This window comes from Dendrobates tinctorius, unplaced genomic scaffold, assembly GCF_039654945.1.
Source record: "Dendrobates tinctorius isolate UK_male_01 unplaced genomic scaffold, ASM3965494v1 ptg000044l, whole genome shotgun sequence".
Classification (NCBI taxonomy): Eukaryota; Metazoa; Chordata; class Amphibia; order Anura; family Dendrobatidae; genus Dendrobates; species Dendrobates tinctorius.
Window position 1 is genome coordinate 32,143,005 of NW_027361712.1, and position 27,503 is coordinate 32,170,507.

Genomic DNA, 27,503 nt, shown 5'->3' on the forward strand with positions numbered 1-27,503 from the left:
CAGAGGAGTACTCTGACTCCAAAAGCGCTGAAGATACTCCGGCACTGGGAGCGCTTCCAGATGAGAAATGAGCTGTTATATCAAAGGTTCAACTGCAAAAAGAATTGGAGCCTCCTGGCAGGTGGTGATTCTGGAGATGGTGCTGTGTACAGTAGCTGCTGAGGCTCATGATAAAGGGGGTCACTTTGGTCTTGAAAAACCTTTCCAGTGGCTACAGTGGTTTGTCTATCACCCTTGGTTAAGAACAGCGGTTGAAGAGGCTTGTAGACTCTGTCGGGCATGTGAGTTGGTCAGATTCCCAGAACAAAGAGCTACTATACAAACTATAGTGATATCAGCCCCCCTGGAATTATTGACCATCAACTATTTGACCATCGGGCTGGCGCACCAAGGATACGACCACTGTCTAGTGATGGTAGATCATTTCACGAAGTTCGCTGTGGTGACGCCCACCCAGGATCAAACGGCTGAGTCTACTGCACATGCCATCTGTAAAAATTTCACCCAGGTCTACGGATGCCCGCAGTGGATCCATTCTGATCAAGGAGCCTGTTTCTTTTGAAGAGTAATAGATGAGTTTCAACTGATCTATCAGTTTGACAGGTCTCATACCACACTGTACCACCCTCAGGGAAACGGTTTAACGATACTCTAATCCAGATGTTAAGGACCTTGGAAGAGGATCGGAAGGCTCGGTGACCCGAATATGTGTCTGAGCTCGTGTGGATCTATAATAATCGAGTCCACCAAACCACTGGTTACATGCCCTACTCCATGTTGTTCGGCCGAACTGGGAAGAAGTCACAGAACTAGAGCTGGACCCGGGGGAGGACTACCCATGGACGGGGGTGTCTACATGGGTCCGAGAACATCGTTATTGTTTGCAGACCTTATATCGTTTAGTACAGACTCGGCTCCAGATATTGGAGCACCCTGAGAAACTCCCTCTCCGGGGGACAGATCTTCAAGTTGGTGATCAAGTATAGGTGTGGGAAAAACATTCACGGGACAAGCTGGAACACCGGTGGGAAAGAAGGCCCTACAGAGTGAAGTCTATGAGATTTATCCAGAAGGAGAAGAGAATGCTCCCGCTCGGGTAGTACACAGAAGTATGCTCCGGCCATGCCTCTCAAAAGATCCCATACAAGAGGAAGAAACACCTGAGATTCCTGAGATGGCATCTCCCATGACAGAGGAAAATGAAGAGGAAGAAAGTCCCGAGCAACAGCCTGAGGATACGTCTGTTAGTCAAGGGTGTGACTGATTGATTTTAATAAAGTACAGTACATACAAATAGACGTTTCGGTCTATGACCTTCATCAGTGTACGTGAGACTGTACTGGGAGCTCAAAAATAACTGGGCATAAATCTAGAAACCCAAAGAATGGGGAGGCATTAAAGGCCGTTTCTCGTTGCTTGTAAATAGTAAATGGACGCGGTATCCGTAGTTTGACTTACCAAGAGACTGTGTCCTGACTGAGCGGTCCCCGGATGTTCCTGCACTGGTCAGGTCCTTCTCGCTCCCAGAACAAGATAAGTATACTCTCTCCGTTCATAGCGAATCCCTTAGAGGTTCGCATGCTGCCGTGCCCTGCGAGCCTGCATGCTGTTTGTGTTCTACCCCATCCCAGAGGAATCAAAAAAAGAAACTGTTTCTACATTCCAACGTACTCAAGTCAAGCGAGTCCGGATACATCGGCACAGTCGATCCTGTTCCGTTTCATTGTTGATTTCATCTCCCTGTGCAAAGTATTCCTTGTTCGTCAATAATCTGTTTAAGTAAATTCTGTTAACCCCTTCTCTGCCCCGGGTTTTCACTGCATCCAACGAACTTCATTTCCATTAACTTTACGCAAGGGGTTGGCTATATGGACATTACAAGGGGTTGGCTATGGGGACATAACATTATGTGGGAGAATATGGGGGACATTATTCTGGGGCTGTGGGGGACTTTACACTTGGGCTATGGGGACATCATACTATAAAGGATACATGTGGGGTCATCATACTGTATAGGGGGCTATTTTGGGAAATTATACTGAGGGCTGTGGAGATAACATACTGTCTAGGAGTCTTTCGTGGACATTATACTTGGGTCTGTGGAGATATCATACTGTGTATGATAATGTGTGCAAACTGTAAAGCGCTGCGGAATATGTAAGCGCTATATAAAAATAAAGATTATTATTATTATATGGAGGATATGGGTGGCATTATACTTCAATGAGGGTTGAGGGGGACATTATTATGCAGAGGGCATTTTAATAACACTTTTATTTTTAAAGGCACCATGTTGGGATTTGCTACAGAAGAGCGAGGAAGATGGAAGTCTATAGAGAAGAGCTAAGGATGCAAAAAATCATCATGGTATCTGCAGAAGATGGAAACAAAAAAAAGAAATGACTCAGAGAAGACGTCACCTATAAGATACCTGGATATAAATGTTTGATTTTTTGGTACTGACTACGTCTCATTAGTACTGTGGTTCCTGTATGGTCTACAGTCTGATAATAACTGATAACATCAACTCCCTGCATCTTACCATTGTTATGGGAGTTGTATATTCATGAGATAAAAATCTGTATGGGCCTGACCTGAGATTACAATTGGTTGATGGGCTAAGCTTGGTGATGTAATCACGTACTGATAGTAGTTCAGGTGATGCATACATGTACTCATGGTGGTTCTCGATACTTATACATATACTGAAGATGGTACTTATGTTGTATTTATTTACTGATGATAGTTCTCATGATGTATTCACATACTGATTATGGTTTTGGTGACAAATTTACTTTTTACCTATTTATTTACTGATGATAGTTCTGGTGCCATATTTATGTACTGTTGATGGCTCTGGTGTTTTATTTATGGATTGATGATGATTTTGGTTTTGTATTCATGTACTAATTATGGTTCTGAGAACCACCATCAGTACATGAATGCATCACCAGAGCCAATATCCGTACAGAAATACAGCACCAAAACCACCATTAGTTTTGTTGTAAACTGTACTTGTGGCATGTAAATACCATCATACGTATCTCTTTATCTATATTGGGGTTTGTTTAGTTTCCATTAAAATATCTGCCAAATGCCCTGCCCTCCTCCTCCAAAACCAACTTCTCCACCATTACAGAAGATCGACTCTCTACTCTCAAGATCACATCTCACTACCTGTGCACTTGACCCGATCCCATCCCACTTCATCCCAAACCTCACCACAGTCTTCGTCCCAACTCTAACCCACCTCTTCAACCTGTCACTAACAACTGGTGTTTTCCCCTCAAGCTTTAAACATGCCTCAATCACACCTATCCTCAAAAAGCCCTCTCTTGACCCATCCTCTGTATCTAGCTATCGCCCTATATCACTTCTCCCCTATGCCTCAAAACTACTGGACAACACGTCCATCTTGATTTGTCCTCCCACCTCTCCTCTTGCTCCCTCCTTGACCGATTACAATCTGGCTTCCGGCCACACCCCTCCACTGAAACTGCCCTAACTAAGGTCACCAATGACCTACTAGCCGCCAAGGCCAAGCGACACTACTCTGTCCTCCTCCTCCTGGACCTGTCCTCTGTCTTTGACACAGTGGACCATTCCCTATTACTACAGACCCTCTCATCTCTTTGTATCACAGACTTGGCCCTATCTTGGATTGCGTCATACCTAACAGACCGGACATTCAGCCTTTCCCACTCGAACACCACCTCCTCACCGCGCCCCCTATCCGTCGGAGTCCCACAAGGTTCAGTCCTAGGGCCCCTGCTCTTCTCCATTTACACCTTTGGCCTCGGACAGCTCATAGAATCTCATGGCTTTCAGTATCACCTCTATGCTGATGACACACAGATCTACATCTCTGGACCAGATATCACCTCCCAACTAAACAGAATCCCTCAATGTCTGTCTGCTATTTCATCCTTCGTCTCTGGACAAAACAGAATTAATCATCTTTCCCCCATCTCACGTGACCCCCCCAACGGACCTATCCATTAAAGTAAACGGATGCCCACTCTCTCCAGTCTCACAAGCTCGCTGCCTCGGGGTTATCCTTGACACTGATCTCTCTTTCAAACCACATATCCAAGCCCTTTCCACTTCCTGCCGACTTCAACTCAAAAATATTTCACGGATCCGTACATTCCTCCATCTAGAATCTGCAAAAACCCTAGTCCATGCCCTCATCATGTCCCGCCTTGATTACTGCAACCTCCTGCTCTGTGGCCTCCCCTCTAACACTCTCGCACCCCTCCAATCTATTCTAAACTCTGCTGCCCGACTAATTCACCTGTCCCCCCGCTATTCCCCGGCCTCTCCCCTCTGTCAATCCCTGCACTGGCTCCCGATTACCCAAAGACTCCAGTTCAAAACCCTAACCATGACATACAAAGCCATCCACAACCTGAGTCCTCCATACATCTGTGACCTCGTCTCCTGGTACTTACCTGCACGAAACTTCCGATCCTCACAAGATCTCCTTCTGTACTCCCCTCTTATCTCCTCTTCCCACAATCGCATACAAGACTTCTCCTGCGCATCCCCCCTACTCTGGAACTCTCTACCACAACATATCAGACTCTCGCCTACCATGGAAACCTTCAAAAAGAATCTGAAGACTTACTTCTTCTGACAAGCCTACAACCTGCAGTAACCACCGATCCACCAAACCGCTGCATGACCAGCTCTACCCTCGCCTACTTTATCCTCACCCATTCCTTGTAGATTGTGAGCCCTCGCGGGCAGGGTCCTCTCTCATCATGTACCAGTCGTCACTTGTATTGTTTAAGATGACTGTACTTGTATGTATTATGTATACCCCTCCTCACATGTAAAAGCGCCATGGAATAAATGGTGCTATAATAATAACTAATAATCTATTAGTAATTCCTCAAGTGGGTGTTTGTTCTTGACTTACCCAAAACTTACCTGTAAAAGTTACTTGAATACTCTGTGAATGGGCTGATACTAGTTCTCTTCCATGTTTTAAGATCGAGTAGCCACAAGAATAATCTCCATTAAGCTGGGTATTAGAGTTTGTCAATGTATATTTACATTTTCTTTCACACTTGTGACTATTTAGTCCAAATCTGTAAAACTTGATGAATTTCAAATTGTCTTCAAGATGATGAGGAACAGAACATATGACTGAGACCTCTTCTCCTGTGATATACACCGGTTGTGAGGGTTCTAGTGTGATTGATGGAACTGGAGGTGGTTCTGTTAAATAGATAAATGATAGGAATGAGCAAACGGGGGTTGCTGTATAAATAATGCATTTGGCTCTTCTAGAGTAAGAGTAGGTAGTAACAATGCATAGATCTAGACAACCTAAATGACATATAACCACTCACAAACAGATATAAATATATTATTTTATTGAATGAACATATAGATATAGAATAAAAATACATAAAATCTATAGGGGGCTACACAGAATATAAGAATAACATCAGATATGAGGCAGGTCAGAAGCATATGATCTTATGATAAGTATATTATAGGAAATCAGTATAATTGGAAGAAGGGTATGGCCAGGATGTGTACAGTATATAGTGTAAAGTATATGGTATATGGTGAAAAAACAACAGTAAGAAAATCATACAAGACTAAGATGTATAAATACACTTAAAAATGAATAGTGAATGTCATGTAAATATAACATAAGTATGGTGGCACCAATCAAAAAGAGGAGCCCCCTTCTGTAAAAGTGTGTATAGGCAGAGATCTATAATGTAGAGCAGCGGGCAGGAAGAAACTTTTTAAGTACCGCATGTTTTTCTATGAAATGGTGCAGCATTTCAGAGTCAAATATACCTGGCTGAAATCATACAGCTGGTGCCAATATGCCTTTTAACAGCGGCAGTTAAGGGTACTTAAACCACAGCGCCGCTTTTTAACGGCGCTGATGTTTAAGCTTATAGCGCCCCCCCCCCAGCGTCGAAATTTCTCCAGGGTCTCGGCTGCCGGGGGGTAGCTGAGACTCCAGAGAACATAATTCGGGTTGACCTCAGTGTTGCAATTGCCGTTATTAATGGTATAATGGCGACCGCAAAAAAAAGTCAAATTTTCCATTTAATTTCTCTCTCCTCTGATGTGATCCTCCATGGCTGCCAGTGTCTTTTTCTGGGAAGAAACTGTGCACCTGGCAACAATATTTGGTTCATTTTGGTCACTGTGATAGACCCTACCATAGTGATCAAAATAAAAAAAATAGTAAATCAAACTCCCTTTATCACTTCCTTAGTTAGGGAAAAATAATAAAATAAAAAAAGTATTTATTTCTATTTTCCCATTAGGGTTAGAGTTTGGCTAAAGTGGGTTGGGCTAAAGTTCATGTTAGGGTTGGGGCTAATGTTAGAGTTAGGGTTGGGGCTAAAGTTAGGGTTAGGGTTGGTGCTAATGTTAGGGTTAGGGTTGGGGCTAAAGTTAGGGTTAGGGTTGTGCTAAAATTAGGGATAGGGTTGGGGCTAGGGTTAGGGTTGGGATTAGGGTTAGGGTTGGGATTAGGGTTAGGGCTGTGTTGGGACTAGGGTTGTGGTTAGGGTTATGGTTAGGGTTGGGATTAGGGTTATTGGTGTGTTGGGATTAGGGTTGGAGTTAGAATTGGGGGGTTTCCACTGTTTAGGTACATCAGGGGGTCTCCAAACGCGACATGGCGTCCAATCTCAATTCCAGCCAATTCTGCGTTGAAAAAGTCAAACTACGCTCCTTCCATTCCAAGCTCTGCCGTGCATCCAAACACTGGTTTACCCCCACATATGGGGTATTGGCATACTCAGGACAAATTGGAAAGAAACTTTGAGAATCTAATTTCTCCTTTTACCCTTAGGAAAATAAAAATTATGGGGCGAAAAGATTATTTTTGTGGAAAAAGTATATTTTTTTTATTTTCATGGCTCTACGTTATAAACTTCTGTGAAGCACTTGGGGGTTCAAAGTGCTCGCCACACATCTAGACAAGTTCCTTGGGGGGTCTAATTTCCAAAATAGTGTCACTTGTTGGGGGTTTACACTGTCTAGGCACATTAGGGGCTCTCAAAATGTGACATGGTGTCTGATCTCAATTCCAGCCAATTCTGCGTTGTAAAAGTCAAACGGCACTCCTTCCTTTCCGAGCTCTGCTGTGCGCCCATACAGTGGTTTACCCCCACATATGGGGTAACAGCGTATTCATGAGAAATTGCACAACAAATGTTGTGGTTCATTTTCTCTTTTTACACTTATGAAAATAAAAAAATTGGTTCTGAATAAAATATTTGTGAAAAAAGTTAAATGTTAATTTTTTCCTTCCACATTGCTTCAGTTTCTGTGAAGCATGTAAAGGATTAATAAACTTCTTGAATGTGCTTTTGAGCACCTTGAGGGGGTGAAGTTTTTAGAATGGTGTCACTTTTGGGTATTTTCTGTTATATAGGCCCCTCAAAGTGACTTCAAATGTGATGTGGTCCCTAAAAAAATGGTTTTGTAAATTTTGTGGTAAAAAATGAGAAATGACTTTTCAAATTTTAACCCTTATAACTTCCTAACAAAAAAAAATTGTTCCAAAATTGTGCTAAAGTAAAGTAAACATGTGGGAAATGTTGTTATTTATTTTGTGTGACATATCTCTCTGATTTAAAGGTATAAAAATTAAAAGTTTGAAAATTGCAAAATTTAAAAAATTTTCGCCATATTTTCGTTTTTTTCATAAATAAATGCAAGTCATATCAAAGAAATTTTACCACTAACATGAAGTACAATATGTCACGAAAAAACATTCTCAGAATCAGCGAGATACATAAACCCCTTTCTGCCATTAGACGTACTATACCGTCCATGTGACCTGGGACTTAATACCCATGGACGGGATAGTACATCAAAGCGATCAGCGACGCTCCGGGGGGGGCGCCGCTGATCACGGCCGGGTGTCAGCTGATTATCACAGCTGACACCCGGCACTATGTGTCAGAGGCGGTCACGGACTGCCCCCGGCACATTAACCCCTGGCATACTGCGATCAAACATGATCGCAGTGTACTGGGGGATCAGGGAAGAAACGCGCAGGGAGGGGGCTCCCTGCGCGCTTCCCTGGACCCTCGGAACAGCACGATGTGATCGCGCTGTTCCAAGGGCCTCCTTCCCTGCAATATGGCCGCGGAGGGCCTTCGGGGGCCTGCAGGGAGGCGGCTTTGTCAGTGCCTGCTGAGAGCAGGCACTGAGAAAGCTTCCTGCAGTGCCTGTCAGATCGCTGATCTGACACACTGCTGTGCAAGGTGTCAGATCAGCGATCAGCGATCTGACACTTTATTATACTGTCCCACACTGGGACAATATAATAAAGCTAAAAAAAGAACTAAATCAAGTGTAAAATAAAAAAAATCCCAAATAAATAAATTAAAAAAACCCCTAATAAATTATTTTATTTTGTAAATAAAAAACAAACAAACAATAAAAATACACATATTTAGTATCGCCACGTCCGTAACGACCCGCCCTATAAAACTGTCCCACTAGTTAACCTCTTTTGTGAACCCCTTAAAAAATAAAAAAAAAGCAAAAAACAATGCTTTATCATCATACTGCCGAACAAAAAGTGCAATAATGCGCGATCAAAAAGACGGATGTAAATAACCATGGTACCACTGAAAACATCATCTTGACCCGCAAGAAATGAGCCATGACACAGCATCATCAGCGAAAAAATAAAAAAGTTATAGCTCGCAGAATAAAGTGATGGAAAAATAATTACTTTTTATATAAAATTGTTTTCAGTGCGTAAAAGCGCCAAAACATAAAAACGACATAAATGAGGTATTGATGTAATCGTACTGACCCAAAGAATAAAACCCGTTTATCAATTTCACCACACACGGAACAGTGTAAAAAAAGAAATTCATCTAATGCTGGTTTTTGTTCATTCTGCGTCCCAAAAATCGGAATAAAAGTGATCATAAAATGTCACGTGCCCGAAAATGGTACCAATAAAAACGTCAACTCTTCATGCAAAAAATAAAACCCCACATGACTCTGTGGGTCAAAATATGCAAAAATTATAGCTCTCAAAATGTGGTGATGCAAAAACTATTTTTACAATAAAAAGCGTCTTTTAGTGTGTGACAGCTGCCAAACATAAAAACCTGCCATAAATAGTAAATCAAACCCCCTTTATCACCCCCTTAGTTTGGGAAAAATAACAAAATTAAAAAAAATGTATTTATTTCCATTTTCCTATTAGGGTTAGGGCTAGGGTTAGAGTTTGGGCTAGAGTTAGCGCTAGGGTTAGGGCTGAGATTAGGGTTAGGTGTGTGTTGGGGTTAGGGTTCGAGATAGAATTGGGGGTTTCCTCTGTTTAGGCACATCAGATGCTCTCCAAACGCAACATGGCATCTGATCTCAATTCCTGCCAATTCTGCGTTGAAAAAGTCAAACGGTGCTCCTTCCCTTCCAAGCTCTGCCATGCGCACAAAAAACAGTGGTTTACCCCCACGTCTTTCTAGGACTGCATAGAAAATATATATGAAAAATAAGATAACTCCATGTGCAAAGGATCATTCAGTTGAGTGCCAAGTTATTTGCATTATTTTTTTGGCTCTACGTTATAAACTTCTGTGAAGCACTTGGGGGTTCAAAATGCTCACCAAGTTTCCAAAATGGGGTCACTTGTGGGGGATTTCCACAGTTTAGGCACATCAGGGGCTCTCCAAAGACATCATGACACCCGCAGACCATTCCATCAAAGTCTGCATTGCAAAACGTCACTACTTCCCTTCCAAGCCCCGACGTGTGCCCATACGGTAGCTTTCTCCCACATATGGGATATCAGTGTACTCAGGACAAATTGGACAACAACTTTTGAGGTCCAATTTCTCCTGTTACCCTTGGGAAAATAAAAGAATTGGGAACTAAAAGATCATGTCTGTGGAAAAAATATGATTTATTTATTTTCACGCCTGGGCGTTATAAACTTCTGTGGAGCCCTTGGGGGTTCAAAGTGCTCACCACACATCTGGATAAGTTCCTTGGGGGGTCTAGTTTCCAAAATGGTGTCAATTATGGGGGTTTCCACTGTTTAGGCACATCAGTGGCTTTCCAAACACGGCATGGCATCCGATCTCAATTCCAGCCAAAAAAGTCAAATGGCACTGCTTGCCTTCTGAGCTCTGCCATGTGCCCAAATAGTGGTTTACCCCCACATGTGGGGTATCAGCATACTCAGGACAAATTGCACAATAACTTTTGGGGTCCTGTTACCATTGTCAAAATAAAAATTGGGGGTGAAAAGATTATTTTTGTGGAAAAAATATGATTTTTTAATTGTACGGCTGTACTTTATAAACTTCTATGAAGCCCTTGGGGGTTCAAATTTCTCACCACACATCTAGATAAGTTCCTTTGGGGGTCTAGTTTCCAAAATGGTGTCATTTGTGGGGTGTTTCCACTATATTGGCACATCAGGTGCTTTCCAAACGCAACACGGCGTCCGATCTCAATTCCAGCCAAAAAAGTCAAATGGCATTGCTTCTCTTGTGAGCTCTGCCATGCGCCCAAATAGTCATTTACTCCCACATATGGGGTATCAGCATACGCAGGACAAATTGCACAATAACTTCTGGGGTCCTGTTACCGTTGGGAAAATAAAAATTGGGGGTGAAAAGATCATTTTTGTGGAAAAAATATGATTTCTTAATTGTACGGCTGTACATTATAAACTTCTGTGAAGCCCTTGGGGGTGCAAAGTTCTCACCACATATCTAGATAAGTTCCTTGGGGGGTCTAGTTTCCAAAATGTGGTCACTTGTGGGGGGGGTTTCCACTATTTAGGCACATCAGGAGCTCTCCAAATGTGACATGGCGTCCGATCAGAATCCCAGCCAATTTTGCATTGAAAAAGTCAAACTGCGCCCCTTCCCTCTGAGCTCTGCCATGCGCCGAAACAGTGGTTCCCTCCCACATATAAGGTATCAGCATACTCAAGACAAATTGCACAATAACTTTTGCAGTCCAATTTCTCCTGTTACCTTTGGTAAAATAAAAAAATTGGACCTGAAGTTATTTTTTTGTGAAAAAAAGTTAAATGTTCATTTTTTTTAAACATTCAAAAAATTCCTGTGAAGCACCTGAAGGGTTAATAAACCTCTTGAATGTGGTTTTGAGCACCTTGAGGGGTGCAGTTTTTAGAATGGTGTCACTTTTGGGTATTTTCTATCATATAGACCCCTCAAAGTGTCTTCAAATGTGATGTGGTCCCTAAAATTAAAATGGTGTTGTAAAAATGAGAAATCACTGGTCAACTTTTAACCCTTATAACATCCTAACAAAAAAAATTTTGGTTCCAAAATTGTGCTGATGTAAAGTAAACTTGTGGGAAATGTTATTTATTAAGTTTTTTGTGTGCCATATCTCTGTAATTTATTGGCATAAAAATTCAAAGTTGGGAAATTGAGAAATTTTCTTAATTTTCACCAAATTTCCATTTTTTTGACAAATAGACGCAAGTTATATCAATGAAATTTTACCACTAACATGAAGTCAACATGTCATGAGAAAACAATGTCAGAATCACTGGGATCCATGGAAGCGTTACAGAGTTATTACCTCATAATGGGACAGTGGTCAGAATTGTAAAAATTGGCCCGGTCATTAACGTGCGAACCACCCTTAGGCTAAGTTCACACGTACCGGAACTCTCGCGGAAATTAGCGCGAGAATTCCGGAATTCCATTCCGCGGGAAAATCGCATTTTAAATTCCCGCGATTTTCCTGCGGAAAAACTAGCATTTTGCAAGCGTATTTAGCTTGCAAAATGCTAGCTTTTTCCAAGCGATCTGTAGCATTGCTTGGTGAACTGATTGACAGGTTGGTCACACTCGTCAAACATAGTGTTTGACAAGTGTGACCAACTTTTTACTACTGAGGCCGCCTGTGCAGCATCAATAGTAAAAGATAAAATGCAAAAAAAAAAAAAAAAATGGTGTTATTCTTACCTTCCGACGTCCCGCGCAGCCGTTCCCAGTAATCGTTTGCGAAAATGCCCGCAATGACGTCCGTTCTCGCGGGATCGCGATGTCTCGCGGTAATTCGCGATGACGTCGCGCGAATGACCGTGAGACTTCACGATCCCGCGAGAACGGACGCCATCGTGGGCATTTTCGCAAAGGATTACTGGGAACGAGAGTGTGGAGAGAAGCGGGAAGGCTGCGCGGGATGCCGGAAGGTAAGAATAACAATATTTTTTATTTTAAATTCTATTTTTTACAGGGATATGGTACCCAAAGCCTGGAGGACAGTCTCCTCTCCTCCGGACCGTGGGTACCATCCGTAAATGTTCTGCTTACTTTCCGCATGGTGTGCACAGCCACATGCGGGAAGTAAGCGGAACAATGCATTCCTATGGGTGCGGGATCGCCGCGATTCCGCAAAATTAATGAGCATGCTGCGGTTTTTACCGCGAAGCAATTCCGCCACGGTAAAAACCGCAGCATTAGCACAGCATTGCGGAATCCCATAGGAATGCATGGGATGCTTATTTTTCGTGTTTTCGCGGCAAAATCGCGCGGTTAAAACCGCCGCGGAAACGCAAAAAAAGCCACGTGTGAACTCAGCCTTAAGGGTAAAGGGGTTAAAGCGTTCCAGAGTTATAACCTCATAAAGTGACAGAGGTCAGAATTGTAAAAATTGGCTTGGTCATTAAGTATCAAATTGACATTGGCTTGGTCATTAAGGGGTTTAAAGGAGCGCTCCAGTGACATTTTTTTTGTCCCTTAGGTAACTATGAGGTGTGTAATGAGGTGACACCAAAAATGACCAGAGCTTTGATGAAAACGTCAGGAGACCGCGACAGGCGAGTATATTACTGCAATGGTTACACGTACACACACCAATACTGCCGAGGGGACGAATAAAAAATGGAACTTGAGTGATTAGTGTATGTATTAAACATTGTGGAATACCTGTTGTGATGACTGTAACTTCATTGCTGGCCTCGGAAGCCATGGTTCTACCACTCATTTCCGCAAAGTACTTGCAGGTGAAATTAACAGTCGTTATAGTATCCAGGGAAATTGTAACAAACAGGTTTCTTTGTTGGATATTAGTCACAGGAAACGGCTCTCCATTTCTGTAAAACTGAACCTTTGTTACTGTGAAACCCGCAGGCAAGGAACATGTGAGGTTGACAAGCTCTTCCTTGATGTATACTAAATATTCTGGGCTGAGAGACAGGGACGGAGTCGACGGTGCATCTGTAATGAAATTTTTTATTACAAATAATAATTTATTTCAAAATATTATATTGTACATAAGGTGCAAAGTTTCAGAATAAAAGAACTTACTTGCTATAGTGACTGTTACACACGCACTTGGTGATGAGCCGAGGCGTCGTCCATTCATTTCTATCCAATATGTACAATAGTATTTGCCTGGAGCATCTTTGGCCGAAGCAGAAATCACATATTGGCTTTTCGTTGCCGTTTCTTCATGAATCTTCTTTTCTTCTCTGTAAATCTGGATTAGTTTTGCTGCTGCACCATCGGGAGGTTCACATACTAAATGTATTGATTCCTTAGTAGTGTATACAGGGAATGAAGGCTCCAGCATGATGGCAGGGGGTAGCGGTATGTCTGTAGCACAAACATGGAACACAAGGTACATGTTTAGGTTGACTGGACTTTCTGAATTCCAGCTTTTCAATATGATCTCAACTGATAGATCCTACATATGTTCTCAGTCCCATTCTCTCTGTTCTCATGTTGACTACCTCCATTAGATTATCTGTGTATATTCTTTGTTATGTCTTTTTGTGCATGTGAGTCAAAACAAGGCAGACATAAAAAGTTGTGCCCTTATTTCTACAGGCCAGTTAATGTAAAGACTTCTATGCCCCAAAATTACAAAAGTATTCTCAAAATGATACCTTTGAGAATGCTTTTGTCATTTCTCCTTCGCCTCATTGGGGGACACAGACACTGTGGTGTATGCTTCTGCCGCTAGGAGGCTGACACTAAGTGAAAAAAAGAGGTTAGCTCCTCCTCCGTCGTATACACCCTCGCCCCTATTGTGGGCGAAACTCAGTTTTTGCTTAGTGTCCATGGAGGCACACACGTCTGGTTTTGCTCCAGACTTTTTTTTTCCATGAAGATGAGACAGGGGTGACGGACCCTATTGAAAGGGTCCGATCTCCCCAAACCATCAACGGGCGAGCACGTGTTGAGTATCGTCTCCACGTATACTCTCCCGCACTGTGGGACATATCTGGGTCGTTTTCCCAAGACCTTTTTTTATTTTATTTTTACTGTCTATGAAGATGAGACAGGGGCAACGGATCCTATTGAAAGGGTCCGATTTCCCCAAACCATCAATGGGCGAGCACGTGTGAGTGTCCCTCCACATATCCTCTCCCGCGACGTGGGACACAGTGCTGGACTTAGCCCTGACCACCCCTAGGTATTGAAACCATGGGCTGTACAGAGGCACAAGACTAGTCTGTGCGGCCCCCACTGCTCCACCAATGCTTAGACTGCGGTGCTGCAAGGCGGCGGATGGTCCCTCTCCTCACCCCCTGAAGGGGTTAGATGGAGCTAGGGTGCCTGCACAGTCCTATTTTGTCAAGGCCCCCTCACATACCTGAGCTGAGAAGCTGAAGAGGATGGTCAATGAGGAGAGGGCCTGGGAGGGCTCCTGCGGCGAAGATCCGGGCCTGGAGCCCTTAGCTGTCAGATGCCACTGGCCAGTGGCTGCAGAGCGGTGCGGAGAAACCCGCGTCAGTAAGTAGCGCCATTTTTTTGTGGTGCCATGGAGTCGCCCCCCGTTCCCCCCGTCGTGGGCAGGGGATAAATTGAGGCAGCAGCTTTAGCCGAAGCTAGGCCGCGACCGGAAATTCCACCTCCGGGCCGCGTGTCACTTCAGTCGGTCCGCCCCCCAGGCCTGGATGGCGGGGGATAAATTTAGTCCCCGGCTTCGGACCGCGGCTTGGCCACAGACCCGGAAATACCACACCTGGACCGGTCTATATGCTGGCGGTCCACCCCACGGCTGGTGGCGCGCAGGAACAGGAGGCACAGGACTAGGGTAAGTGCTGCCCGGGAGACCACAGAGAAAATGAGGTGCTACCTCTTTCCCCCTATCCCCAGCAGCGGACAGATACAGCATGTCCGAAGAAGCAGCATGCATCTCTTGTCGGGCTGCGTTTCCGCGGGCGCAGAGCAAGCGATTATGCAAAGCCGGCGACTCCAAACGCACCCAGGAGCCCTCCCCGGCGACCGAACCCACAATACTGGTGTGAGCAGACCACAGAGGACAAGGTTCGGGATTCCCACTGTACAGCGCCCGCAACCCGACGCCTAACAGAACCTCAGTGTCCGTCCTTCCCTGCGACCGGGACCAGTGTGCCAAGCCCCCCAGAGTGGGTCCTATCACTGTCACAGTTCATGCAATTGAGTCCCTTCAGGCCTCAGATGGGGGCAGGGACAGTGGCTCGCCGGCCTTAGAGGGGACCTCGACCTCACAAGAGCCCCTCGCCTGCAGGGGCCGCTCTCACTCCAGGCAGACCCGAGGGAAACGAATCATCATGGTGTCGCCCAGTCCATCCTGTGCCTTGGCATCCGTAAGTTCTGCTTCTCGCTCCTCGTTACCAGTGGTTGAAAGGGAGCAGACCTCAGAATGTGACTCAGACGAGTCCCTTGACCTGGATACTCCAGCGTCACGCAGCGGCTACGGGGCATGAAATGGCATTTAAGCAAGTGAAGCGCCCACACAGAATTTTTTTCTCTCACCCGGAGTTTGAGGACATAGTGCAGCGGCACAGAGAACGTCCAGACAGGCGTTTCTTGGGTCAAAAGGCACTCAAAACAAGGTATCCGTTTGCTCCGGACCTCCATAAGAAATGGATGGAATCCCCGTTGGGGATCCTCCTTTTTTGCGCCTAGCCACTAAGACCCTGCTATCCGTCCCTAGTGTTTCCTCACTTAAGGATCCCACGGATCACCTTATAGAGAGCTTAGCTCGCTCAGTACATAAGGCGTCAGGGTCAGCGCTCGCTCCCTCATTCGCAGCAACTTGGGTAGCCAAGGCTATGATATCATGGTCAGAAACATTAAACAAGGTCGCTCAGGAGCAGGCTCTACCTGCAGAGATTTCGGAGGTCGCAGGTCAGATGGCGATGGCCGGAGACTATATAATCAATGCGTTTTTGGATGCGGACAATTTCTCGGCACTTACTGCCGCTTATGCAGTTTCTGTCAGAAGAGCCCTATGGTTAAGGACATGGCGAGCCGATTCTACTTCTAAGAAGTCCTTGACTTCCCTGCCTTATCAATATAGCCACCTATTTGGGGAGAAGTTGGATCAACTTATCTCCGACTCTACAGGAGGAAAGAGCGGGTTTCTCCCTCAACAAAAGGTCAAAACGCTTTTTCGTCACCCGTTTTCAAGCATGTTTTCGGGCCTTTCGCAACCCTGGGAGGACTACAGTGGCCAATTCTGCCGCCTCAGGCCGCCCCCAACCAGGATAGGGAGTGGCAGGTCTCATATAGAGCCAACCCATTGAGGAGAATGCATACTCAGCAGCCCAGATCGAGGGGATCCAGATCCCAAAGATCATCGGCCAGATGACTCGAGGCCTTTACCAGACAACACCGGCAAGGTGGGCGGCCGCCTACTCTGGTTTCACTACGTCTGGGTCAATGTCGCTCACGACGCATGGGGAAAGGAATTGGTGGCCTCGGGTTACAGAATAGAATTTGTCAGATATCCTCCAATACGGTTTTTTCTTCCTGGCTTCCCAGGGTGGATACCCAGGCAAGGGCTCTATTGGAAGCCATCAAATCGCTCCAGCACAACCGAGTCATTGTTCCAGTGCTGGAACACGAAAGAGCTCAGGGGTTCTATTCCAACCTTTTTGCGGTTCCCGAAAAGGACGGGTCTGTCAGGCCTGTTTTGGACCTGAAGCTTCTGAACAAATTCATCAGGATCAGACATTTCCGGATGGAGTCTCTCCATTCAGTCATATCAACCATTTAGCAGTGAGAATACTTGGCCTCAATAGACATCCAGGATGCATATCTACATATTCCCATTTTCCCTCCTCATCAGAGGTTTCTACACTTCACCATCGGCGATCAACATTTTCAGTTCGTAGCGCTACCCTTCGGGCTAGCCATGGCTCCCAGAGTGTTAATAAAGGTTATGGCAGTTGTCATGGCCACACTGCATTCTCGAGGCATAGTCGTCTTGCCTTATCTGGACGACCTCTTGATCAAGGGCCCGTCAATACGGGCATGCGAGGAAAAGGTCAACATCACGCTAGATACTCTTGCCCGCTTAGGATGGTGGGCAATGCAAAGAAGTCATCCCTTGTGCCAGCTCATAGGATCTCCTTCCTAGGAATGATCTTCGACACTTGCCGAGGGTTGGTAATTCTCCCTCAGGAAAAGGCGCTAGCTCTCCGGCAGGGAGTCCGGACACTTCGCCAACCAGTCCCTCATACCATCCGATCCGGGATGAAGATTCTAGGGAAAATGGTGGCAGCAATGGAAGCGATACCTGTCGCCCAGTTACACCTTTGACCCCTGCAGCACGCCCTCTTGTCAGCCTGGGACAAGAATCCTTTCACGCTCGATCGGCGGTGCCGACTGTCCTCTCAAGTCAGGCAGTCGCTTGGATGGTGGATAACAAGTTCCTCTCTGGCCCAGGGGAAACCTTTTCCCCTCAGATCATTGGCTGGCAATGACAACCAACGCCAGTCTCCTCGGTGGGGGAGCGGTGTTTCGCCACCACACAGCCCAGGAACGGTGGTCACCACAGGAGGCACGCCTCCCGATCAACTTATTGGAGATACGAGCAATTCGGATGGCTCTGCAGAAGTTGCTTCACTTTCTAGCAGGCCGCCCCGTCTGGATTCAATTGGGCAACGCCACGGCGGTGGCTTGCATAAATCAACTAGGGGGCACCCGCAGCAGAGCAACCATGTGTGAGGTGGAGCTCGTTCTTCAGTGGCCCGAAGCAAACCACTCGGTGATTTCGGCTGTCCACATTTCGGGGCGTGGAAAATTGGGCGGCAGACTTTCTCAGCCAGCAGGGTCTTGCATCCGGAGAGTGTTCTCTACATCCCGAAGTTTTTCAGCAGATTTGTCAACTGTGGGAAGCTCCGGATGTGGACCTAATGGCTTCCAGAGTGAATGCCAAGGTGCCCACATATGTCGCTCAGGCCAGGGACCCGCAGGCATTCGCAGTGGATGCGTGGGTTCTGCCATGGAACCAGTTTCGCCTCCCATATCTATTTCCTCCACTGCCACTACTTCCGAGAGTCATCAAAAAGATCAAGACGGAAGGGGTGCCGGCAATCCTGCTGGCCCCAGGCTGGCCCCGTCGAGTGTGGGACGCAGATCTAATGCAGCTGCTCGCTGACGTTCCTTGGCGCCTGCCAGAGCTACTGTCTCAAGGGCCGATTTGCCACCAAAACTCAGGGACCCTGTGTTTGACAGCATGGCCATTGAATCTTGGATTCTAACCGAGGCAGGGTTCGGGAGCGAGGTGGTCGCTACAATGATTAGCGCCCAGAAGCCTGCTTCAGCACGAATTTACCACCACACCTGGAAGATGTTCTTTGCTTGGTGTCGATGACGCGGTGTTTCCCCGCTGGGATTCTCGATCCCCAACATCTTGGCTTTTTCTCCAGTCGGGCTTAGAGAGCCCGGATAGCTCAGTCGGTAGAGCTTTAGACTCGAGCTTTTCCCCAGGTTCCCTCAGGAGACAAATATCGGCCTTATCCGTCCTGTTCCAGCGCAGAATTGCTTCCAATTTGCAGGTGAATACTTTTCATTCAGGGAGTCTCCCACTTGGTACCTCCCTATAAGGCGCCTATGGACGCCTGGGACCTTAACATGGTCCTAAGTGTTCTGCTGGAAGCTCCATTTAAACCGCTTCAGGATATCTCTTTGAGGTACCTTTCCTGGAAAGTGGTGTTCCTAGTGGCCATCACTTCCATCAGGCAGGCTTCAGAGCTGGCGGCCCTATCCTGCCGAGCTACGTTCCTCACTTTCCATAAGGATAAGGTGGTCCTCAGACCAGCCCCTCCTTTTCTGCCGAAAGTCGTGTCCTCTTTTCACATTAATGACGATGTTGTTTTGCCTTCATTTTGTCCAGCACCGGTGCGCCATGTGGAAAAGGCTCTTCACACGTTAGACCTGGTAAGAGCCCGCCGGAGGTACGTGTCGCGGACGGCACCCTTTCGTCAGATGGACACGCTGTTCGTGCTCCCCGAAGGGCGCAGGAAGGGACTCGCTGCCTCAAAATCGACCATAGCCAGATGGATTCGTTGGACGATTCAGGAGTCCTACCGCATTAGAGGCACACCGATTCCAGCAGGGATCGAAGCGCACTCTACCCGGGCAGTGGGCGCCTTTTGGGCGCTTCGGCACCAGGCTTCGACGGAACAGGTTTGCAAGGCAGCAACCTGGTCCAGGCTGCACACATTTGCCAAACATTATAATATCCATGCTCAGGCCTCGGCGGATGTGAGCCTGGGTAGAAGGATTCTCCAAGCAGCGGTACCTTTTAAACAAGAGGTGCACGTAGCTTGGATCGGTGAGTCAATCTCCCACCCAGGGACTGCTTTAGGACGTCCCACACTATTTGTGTCCCCCAATGAGGCGAAGGAGAAATATGGATTTTTGTGATAACTCACCGTAAAATCCTTTTCTCTGAGACGCTCATTGGGAGACACAGCACCCACCCTATTAGCCAGTTGGCTCTGTTTCTGTTTAGTTAATACACATTTATTTATGTGATATAAGGGTGGTCCTTTTCTGGAAATGTTGTACCTGTATTAAGGCTGATTTTGTTGTCCTCCTACTGCTTTGGCACCAAACTGAGTTCCACCCGCAATAGGGGTGAGGGTGTATACGGCGGAGGAGGAGCTAGCCTCTTTTTTTCACTTAGTGTCAGCCTCCTAGTTGCAGAAGCATACACCACAGTATCTGTGTCCCCCAATGAGCGTCTCGGAGAAAAGGATTTTATGGTGAGTTATCACAAAAATCCATGTTTTTTGCGCATAAAAGTATTTACATTGACCACAGTTTAACTTTTTTTATTGTACAGACCAGTTAAAAATTGTACCCACCAAGCCTCACTGACAGCTGCAGCTTGTACTGAACAGTTAGTGATTTTAAACAGCAGCAGGGAAGAGGGACACTGCAGAGTTGTCAAGCAGACTATGTAGATGGGGACTAAGTTTGATCTTCCTATATGGATTATACAGGCATTTTGACATTTGTTTTCAAAGTAAGTACACCAGCCTGTTCAGGTCTAAAAGATCTGCAGTACTGTATTTAATAAGATAGGATGTTTGTATTGTGAAATCTGAAGATAGATCCACTGTAAATACAGTAAATGCGTAAAGAGTTATAGCTTTCAAGTAATGGCGCTATACTGTGAACCTAATACCACCATGTACAGTAGTATCCATACTATACTTCAATATTATTGCTCAAATTGTACTTCAATATCATATGTAAAAATACCATCAAACAGTGCTCCAAAATGTCACCATCCATTCATTCTCTGATTGCTAACAAGAACAGGTCCCTTCGTTGAATGACTTAGGCCTCTTTCACACATCAGGTTTTCGCCGTCAGGCGCGATCCGGCGCTTTTGACAAAAACCGGATCCGGCGAAATGCAATGCCGGATCCGGTTTCCCCCCCATTGACTTGCATTAGAGCCAGATCGAGCCGGATGGCCATGCGTTTCATCCGGTTTTCGCCGGATCCGGCAATGTGTCGCGATCCGGCGTCTGGAAAAAACTTCTACTGTAACGTTTTTTGTCTCCTGCCGGATCCGTTTTTTTTGGTCTGAGCATGCTCAGTAGCTCTGCCTACAAGACATATATAAAAGCGAGACAGTGGGACCCTCAGCCACACCCAACATGCCACCCAAGACAGCAACCAGGCGCAGGAGAAGGCAGGAGACATCTGCAGCAGCACCATCAGCACCACCCCAATTGGAGCAGCATGCTGAACAACGGGAGGGGAGTCCAGCAGCAGATGAGAGACGGTAATTATCAAATCCCCCATTCCTCCAAACTAGTGCCATGGAATATCAAGATATTCATTGGCCCTTTGTTTATCTTTATTCAACAGCCGCCCAATAGATGCAGCAGCAGCAGCAGCAATGGCAGCAGCAGGAACACCACCCACAGCCATGGAGTCTGGCCAGCAGGAAGACAGCACATCTTCTTCTGGGAGCCCTCCCTCGCATCATCAGCGTTTGACGGTAAGTTTTTATTTCCAAAATCCATCATCTCTGTAATATATGTCTATTCATTGCCTTTTATTTCAAAACAGGAATCACAAGATGAAGAGGAGCTCCCAGAAGAAGAAGGAAGGGGTGGACAGACACCTGGAGTGGGCTCACAATTGGTAAGATTTTGGCATCAAACGCAGAAACACAACATCACACTACACACAATACATAGAAAACAATGTTCTGCAGACCACACACAGCAAACAAATGCCTACATCCAAAGACATAACATTTTTTGTTTTCTTCTCTAGTCTTCCCAATCTGGTGCTCGGCCAAGAGGTCCTCGCAGTGCCTTCCAGGGTCGTCGGCGACAGCAACGCGGCGGTCACCAGCGTGTAAGTATAAATATTTTTGCTTTGTTTTTTTGCACTTTTTATTTCATTTCTTTTGTGGAGGCCAATTATGTTATTTTTGTCTTTTTCTTTAACAGCCTTCACAGCGTGCTCCCGACTCTGACGGTGTGGACCACCTCATCGATCTCGTCAGAGAAAGGGAGCCGCTCTGGAATATGGCTGACCGCCGCCACGCTGACCTGATCGTTACCCGACGACTCTGGGAGGAAATCTGTTCGCTCCTTGTGGGCCGCTGGGAGGACCTCGATGCTCGGGCCCAGATTAAAGAGCGTAAGTATATACAGTACTGGTTGCTTGATGTAAACCAGTGTTTCCCGAACTCCAGTCCTCGTGGTCCCCACGGATCATGTGTTCAGGATTTCTATTTACTATGGAAATCCTGAAAACATGACCCCTGGGGACCATGAGGACTGGAGTTTGGGAAACACTGATGTTGTATACTAACCACTCCTTTCTCGTTTCAGGGAACAGAATTGTGAATCGGTGGCGGTCTGTGAGGGATCGTTTCAAGAAGGAGTTCAATAAAGAGATGCGGGCCCCGAGTGGATCTGGAGGACGCAGGAGCAAGTACAAGTACGCACAAGCCCTGTCGTTCCTCCGGGAAACAATGGTCACTAGAAGGTAAATATTACACACCACATGTGATAAAAAATGTTAGATGTAACTTTTTTTTTTCAGCCAGGGCCATACCATGTCACTATTTTAATTGTTTTTTTTTCTCTTTCCACAGCACGGTGAGCAGCACTCGGGAGCCTGCACGATTGGACCCTTCTGAGGCGATCCCTGAGGAGACCGGCAGCGAGGGACACTTCGACCGCCCCGGTACATCTGCACCTTCCCAGCCTTCCCACACATTCGACCCATCTGTCCCATCCACCAGCACAGGAGCATCGTGGCCGCCTACATTACATGAAGCTGCTGGTGAGGAGATCGCTTTCCCTTTGCCCCACCCTTCTGCCCCTGCCACCTCTAGTACACCTGCGGGTACTGGGCGGCAGCGGCAGAGGTGTCAGGAAAAGACTTATGCGCCAGAGTTCTTGCATCTGAATGCATCTTTCCAGAACTGTCTAAAAGTCTTGTCAGAGCAAATCTCCGCAGGCTTTCAGCAGATCAACTCCAGCATTCTGGAGGTGAAGACACTTCTGCAAACCATGCATTCAGAAGCAAGATCTTCGCCAAACCACACCTTTTTCAGGTCTGTTGTGGAGCGCATGGAAACGCTATCTCCTACCCAGCAGATGCATGTAATGCATTCATGCCACGGTGCTCTCCAGCAAGTTACCTCCCAACCTCCTCCTCCCACCACAGTAGTTCCTCCACCTGCACCCCCTCCAGCCACTTTCCATCCTCCCCCTCTTATTACATCTGCACCCCCTCCAGCCACTTTCCATCCTCCCCCTCCTATTACATACCATCCACCTCCCCAGTACCAGCAACCTCCCCAGTACCAGCAACCTCCCCAGTACCAGCAACCTCCCCAGTACCAGACATCTCCCCACTTCCAGCAACCTGCCCCGTACCAAACTCCTTTCCCGTACCAAACTCCTTCCCCATACAACTTGCCATCAACATCATCTGCTCCTACAGTCCCTGCCCAACCCTCCACTCCACCGCCCACCACCTCTTCTGCCTCCCACATGTCCACCCATTCTGTAGCTTTTTCCACACCATCACCTCTAACTGTTCCTTCCCCACCACGATCGCAATCCTCTCTCCACACTCCCATTGTCGAAGTGTCCCGCAGCCCCTCCAGCAGTATTTCCACCCCACACTACACAGATTTATGATGTGTTTTGTAATAAAAATGCCCAGTTGGTTTCAAACCTTTATTAAAAAAGTTTTTTTAACTTTAAAAACAGTTTACAAAAAAAAAATATTTTAAATAAAAGTTAAATTATTGTTTACACTGGTTGTCTGTCATTTCTTTCTGCGGCGAAATATGTTTTAAAAAAAGGTTAAATACAGGGTATTTAAAAGGTAAAAAGGTATTCAAAACCAGGTATATAACTGTGGGTAAATTTTAGCTTTTTGCCACAGTTGTGTTCCTGGTTGTGTTTGAAGCAAAGTATTTCACCTAAAAAGTTGTGTTTATTGTTGGTGATTTCCTAACAATGTACACAACTTTTGTTAAAAGGTGAAATACTTTGCATAAAACACAACCAGGTACACACCTGTGGCCTAAAGCTAAAAATAGAGACCATGACAAGATAGCCAACTTTGGTTGGCAAAGGTATATACTGTTGGTACAGAAGGTACACAAGTTTGGTTAAGGGCACAAATCTTTCACACTCTGTCATCCTGCCAGTGTACTCTGCCTTGAGGTGACATAAAGTATAGTGCAAAATTGTCCCTCATTACTGAAACCGTCACAGAACTTCTAGTGGTAATGTCATGGTAATCTTGCAAGGTGGTTTCTTCAGAGGTGTCCTCAATGGAAATGGGTTCCTTGCAGATAACAAAATTGTGGAGTACCACGCAAGCTTTGATCACCTCGTCCACAGTTTCTGTCTTGAGGTTGATCGCAGTCAATAGGACCCGCCATTTGGCTGTCAGAATACCAAAGGTACATTCAACCATTCTTCTTGCTCTTGTGAGGCGGTAATTAAAAATGCGTTTTGTTCTTGTCAATCCTCTGCTAGAGTACGGTTTCAAAAGGTGTTCTGACAGCTGGAAGGCTTCATCCCCTACACAGACAAATGGCATAGGTGGACCAGATGTTTGCGGCAGCGGTCTAGGTGGTGGGAACTGGAAGGTGTTTCCATACAGTTTACGCCCCATGGCAGACAGTTTGAAAACTTGAGAGTCATTGGAGCGGCCATAGGCCCCAATATCAACAGCAATAAATTTGTATTTCGCATCAGCGATGGCCATGAGGACTATTGAAAAATATTTCTTGAAATATTCCGATCCCGATCTGGCTGGCTTTACAATGCGGATATGTTTCCCGTCCACAGCGCCCAAGCAGTTGGGAAACTGACATATCTGTTGAAACTTTTCTGAAATTTCAATCCACCTCTCTGTTGTGGGCTCTGGTAAAAACTCTTCAGCTAAGGAGTCCCACAGTGCACGGCATGTGTACTTCACTATTCCAGATATGGTGGAAATCCCGAGTCTGTACTGGAAATGCAGTGACAAAAGGGATTCTCCAGTTGCAAGAAATCTGTGGGGAATTAAAATACAATCAATTAGTTTTAAATCACGGCATTACATACCAAAACTCAACTCTAACACTTGGAGATACAAACTACCACCAACAAGATTGCAGTGAAAGTGTGCTCTGATGCGATCACATCCAATAAATGTGGCTTACCTTAAAGTCACCATCAAACGCTCTGCGGGTGAAACAGAGAAGCGGCAATAGGTGTCCGCTTTTCTTATGAGGTGTGCAATGCGCTCCACCAAGTAATCAAAATTCTCCATTTTCATCCTAACATATCCAAAAAATTTCTCCGGGTTTCGTCTAAGGTCCATGCAGAGTGTAGAATAGACCCCACGCGTCATTCTCTTGGCTGTGATGGGGTGGATCCACAAACGTCGTCTACGATGCCTGATGCGCTGCTGTCTCGCTCTCTCCTTCTCCAGAACAATCACCCTCAAACGATTCACCTCCGCTGTAAAATCCGCCAAATTCTTCAAAATATTTCCAATCACAACATCCATCTTCGCCAGTAACTTGCTCTTCTCTCCAACCTGCACTTTCTCCTCTACAACCTGTCAAAGAAGGGCTGTAGGAACACGGTATATATAGTTTTCCAGTAGCCAATCCCGTTCGGAAGGCCACAAGGGGTGTTTTTAAAAACCGGATCCGGCGTAATCCGTCGAAAAACGGATAGAAAAACGGATGAACCGGATGAGACGGATCCGGTTTTGTCTGTCAAGAACAAGACGGATCCGGCAGAAAACCGGATCCGTCACATCCGGTTTTACAAAACATTTGCCGGATCCGGCGTTCCGGCACGACGCCGGATCGCGCCTGACACCGAAAACCTGATGTGTGAAAGTAGCCTTAGATTTCAATATGGTGTTTTAAGTGGTGGTCCTAGTGACGACACATAGGTGGTCCTGTCAATGACCCTCTGTAATCTAATGGACAGGGAAATACTTTTGACTTTAAAATATATATATATATCACAATGTGAATCATGAAAAAATAAATGGCCATCTTGAGATTTACGCTAAATTTGCTTTTCAGAATTTCTCCTACAAAACAGAAGTGGACATAAAAATCCAAGATGTCTCTCCTCGGATGTAGCTGTTGACCTATCACATCTTATGAACTAGGAGCAACATAAAGTCTAAAACGTTACACTAGCCATTTGTTGGCTAATGACATATAGAAATGTAACCTGCTGTTCTACTGATTCACCTGCAAATTGGAAAATGATTGGCTCGCTCTTATTGGACTGCTCGTAAGTTCCGTTTTCTAGCGCTTTGCATGCACAGTAGTAAGGGCCGATATCTTGCTGTGATCTTATATTCATCATATAACTGGTGCATCTTCTGTCTTGCTCTGTGGAATGAATCATTGAATCTTCCTTATAAAACTCAAATATTTGGCGGCTCAGTTGATACTGGGAGCAGCACACAAGGGTGATATCATCACTTGGCACATAAATGGACAGGTTTGGGATTGCTTGAAGATCAGGAACACCTACAAGGACAAATATAAATGATGAGATGCTAAAATGACTTATCTGCAGATATTGAAGCTAGACGCATACGTATCAGTCCGCAAATGAAGGGTTTTTTTTTGTTTTATTTAAACAAGTATAAAAATTTGCGGCCTGAAAGTTTCCCAATTTTCTAATTCTAATAAATGTCTCGCTATTTTTCAGATCTCTGTTTGCTGGCGGTGGAGACGAACACCAACATTTACACCCAGAGCCTGTGTACTAACACTTTTCAGAGGTGAGTTTGCTACAGATGTGTCAAATATATTACAGCGTATAATTCGTTCTGTGACACCGGACTTCTGCGCTTTACTCAGTGTGCGCACAATGAGTTTTTGATGCTGCGTATTCTCACAACATCTGACAGCTCCAGCAGAGCGGATGGGATTTATAGAAATCTCATTCCCACTGTGCTTTTTTTTTACTCAGCGTAAACTGCCGTCCGGTGCATATTATAATTCCGTAACATGTCATTTTCTCTTGTGGGTACAAAGTCTGCAGGTAAAATACTCGCATGCTTTTTTTGTGTGTTTCTCGCAGCAGAAACACATCAAGAACATCTGCAACATCAGAAACTCACCAAAAGCTCAGTAGAGGAAAGTAACTTTACCTAGGCTGTTTTACTAAATAGTTTTTCCCATTTGTGTCCTATATGTCACTAGGTTATTGCTACACCATCTGAGTGCAGCATAATATAGTGGCACAGACCCTGGGCTATATATTGTATTCTTTATAAAATCACTTTGCTATCTGCTGCAGATCTAGCAGTTCTCTCTGAATGCTAAGCTCTGTATAACCCCGCCCACACCACTGATAGAAATCTACCAATGTACACTTTGCATAGGCAGAAAGCTGCCAATCAGTGGTGGGGGTGGGGTTGGACCTCCTGGCAGCAGTTTTTCTAGCGATAATCTCCTACTGATAAAATAGTGATTTTATAAAAACCATACTAAGCAGCCCAGTGAGTGATATCACTGGAATCAGAGTTTCCGTCTGTACATTATGCTGCTCTAAAATTAGGAAACCAAAACTTGACAGATTCCCTTTAAACACACTGTATACTGACCCATAGAGTTAAATGGAACCATTCACATATCCGTGAAAAAACTGGATCCGTGTGTCCGTTCCATTAAACTCAGAACATGTCCTATTCTAATTCATTTTTGTGGCTCAGACTTGGCCATTCTAATCTGTAGAGA

At 45.5% G+C, this 27,503-nt stretch overlaps 1 protein-coding gene across 2 annotated transcripts in view; it reads right to left on the reverse strand.

The window, feature by feature from the left end:
• Window positions 1–27,503, reverse strand: part of LOC141089169 (Fc receptor-like protein 3) — a 150,940-nt gene that overhangs the window by 83,275 nt on the left and 40,162 nt on the right. For both annotated transcript variants that reach the window (XM_073575492.1, XM_073575493.1), the window contains 4 exons: window positions 26,001–26,285; window positions 13,317–13,604; window positions 12,936–13,226; window positions 4,933–5,223 (listed from right to left, as the gene is read on the reverse strand). In XM_073575492.1, coding sequence (XP_073431593.1) covers window positions 4,933–5,223; window positions 12,936–13,226; window positions 13,317–13,604; window positions 26,001–26,285 — 1,155 coding nt within the window. The remainder of the gene's footprint in view (window positions 1–4,932; window positions 5,224–12,935; window positions 13,227–13,316; window positions 13,605–26,000; window positions 26,286–27,503) is intronic.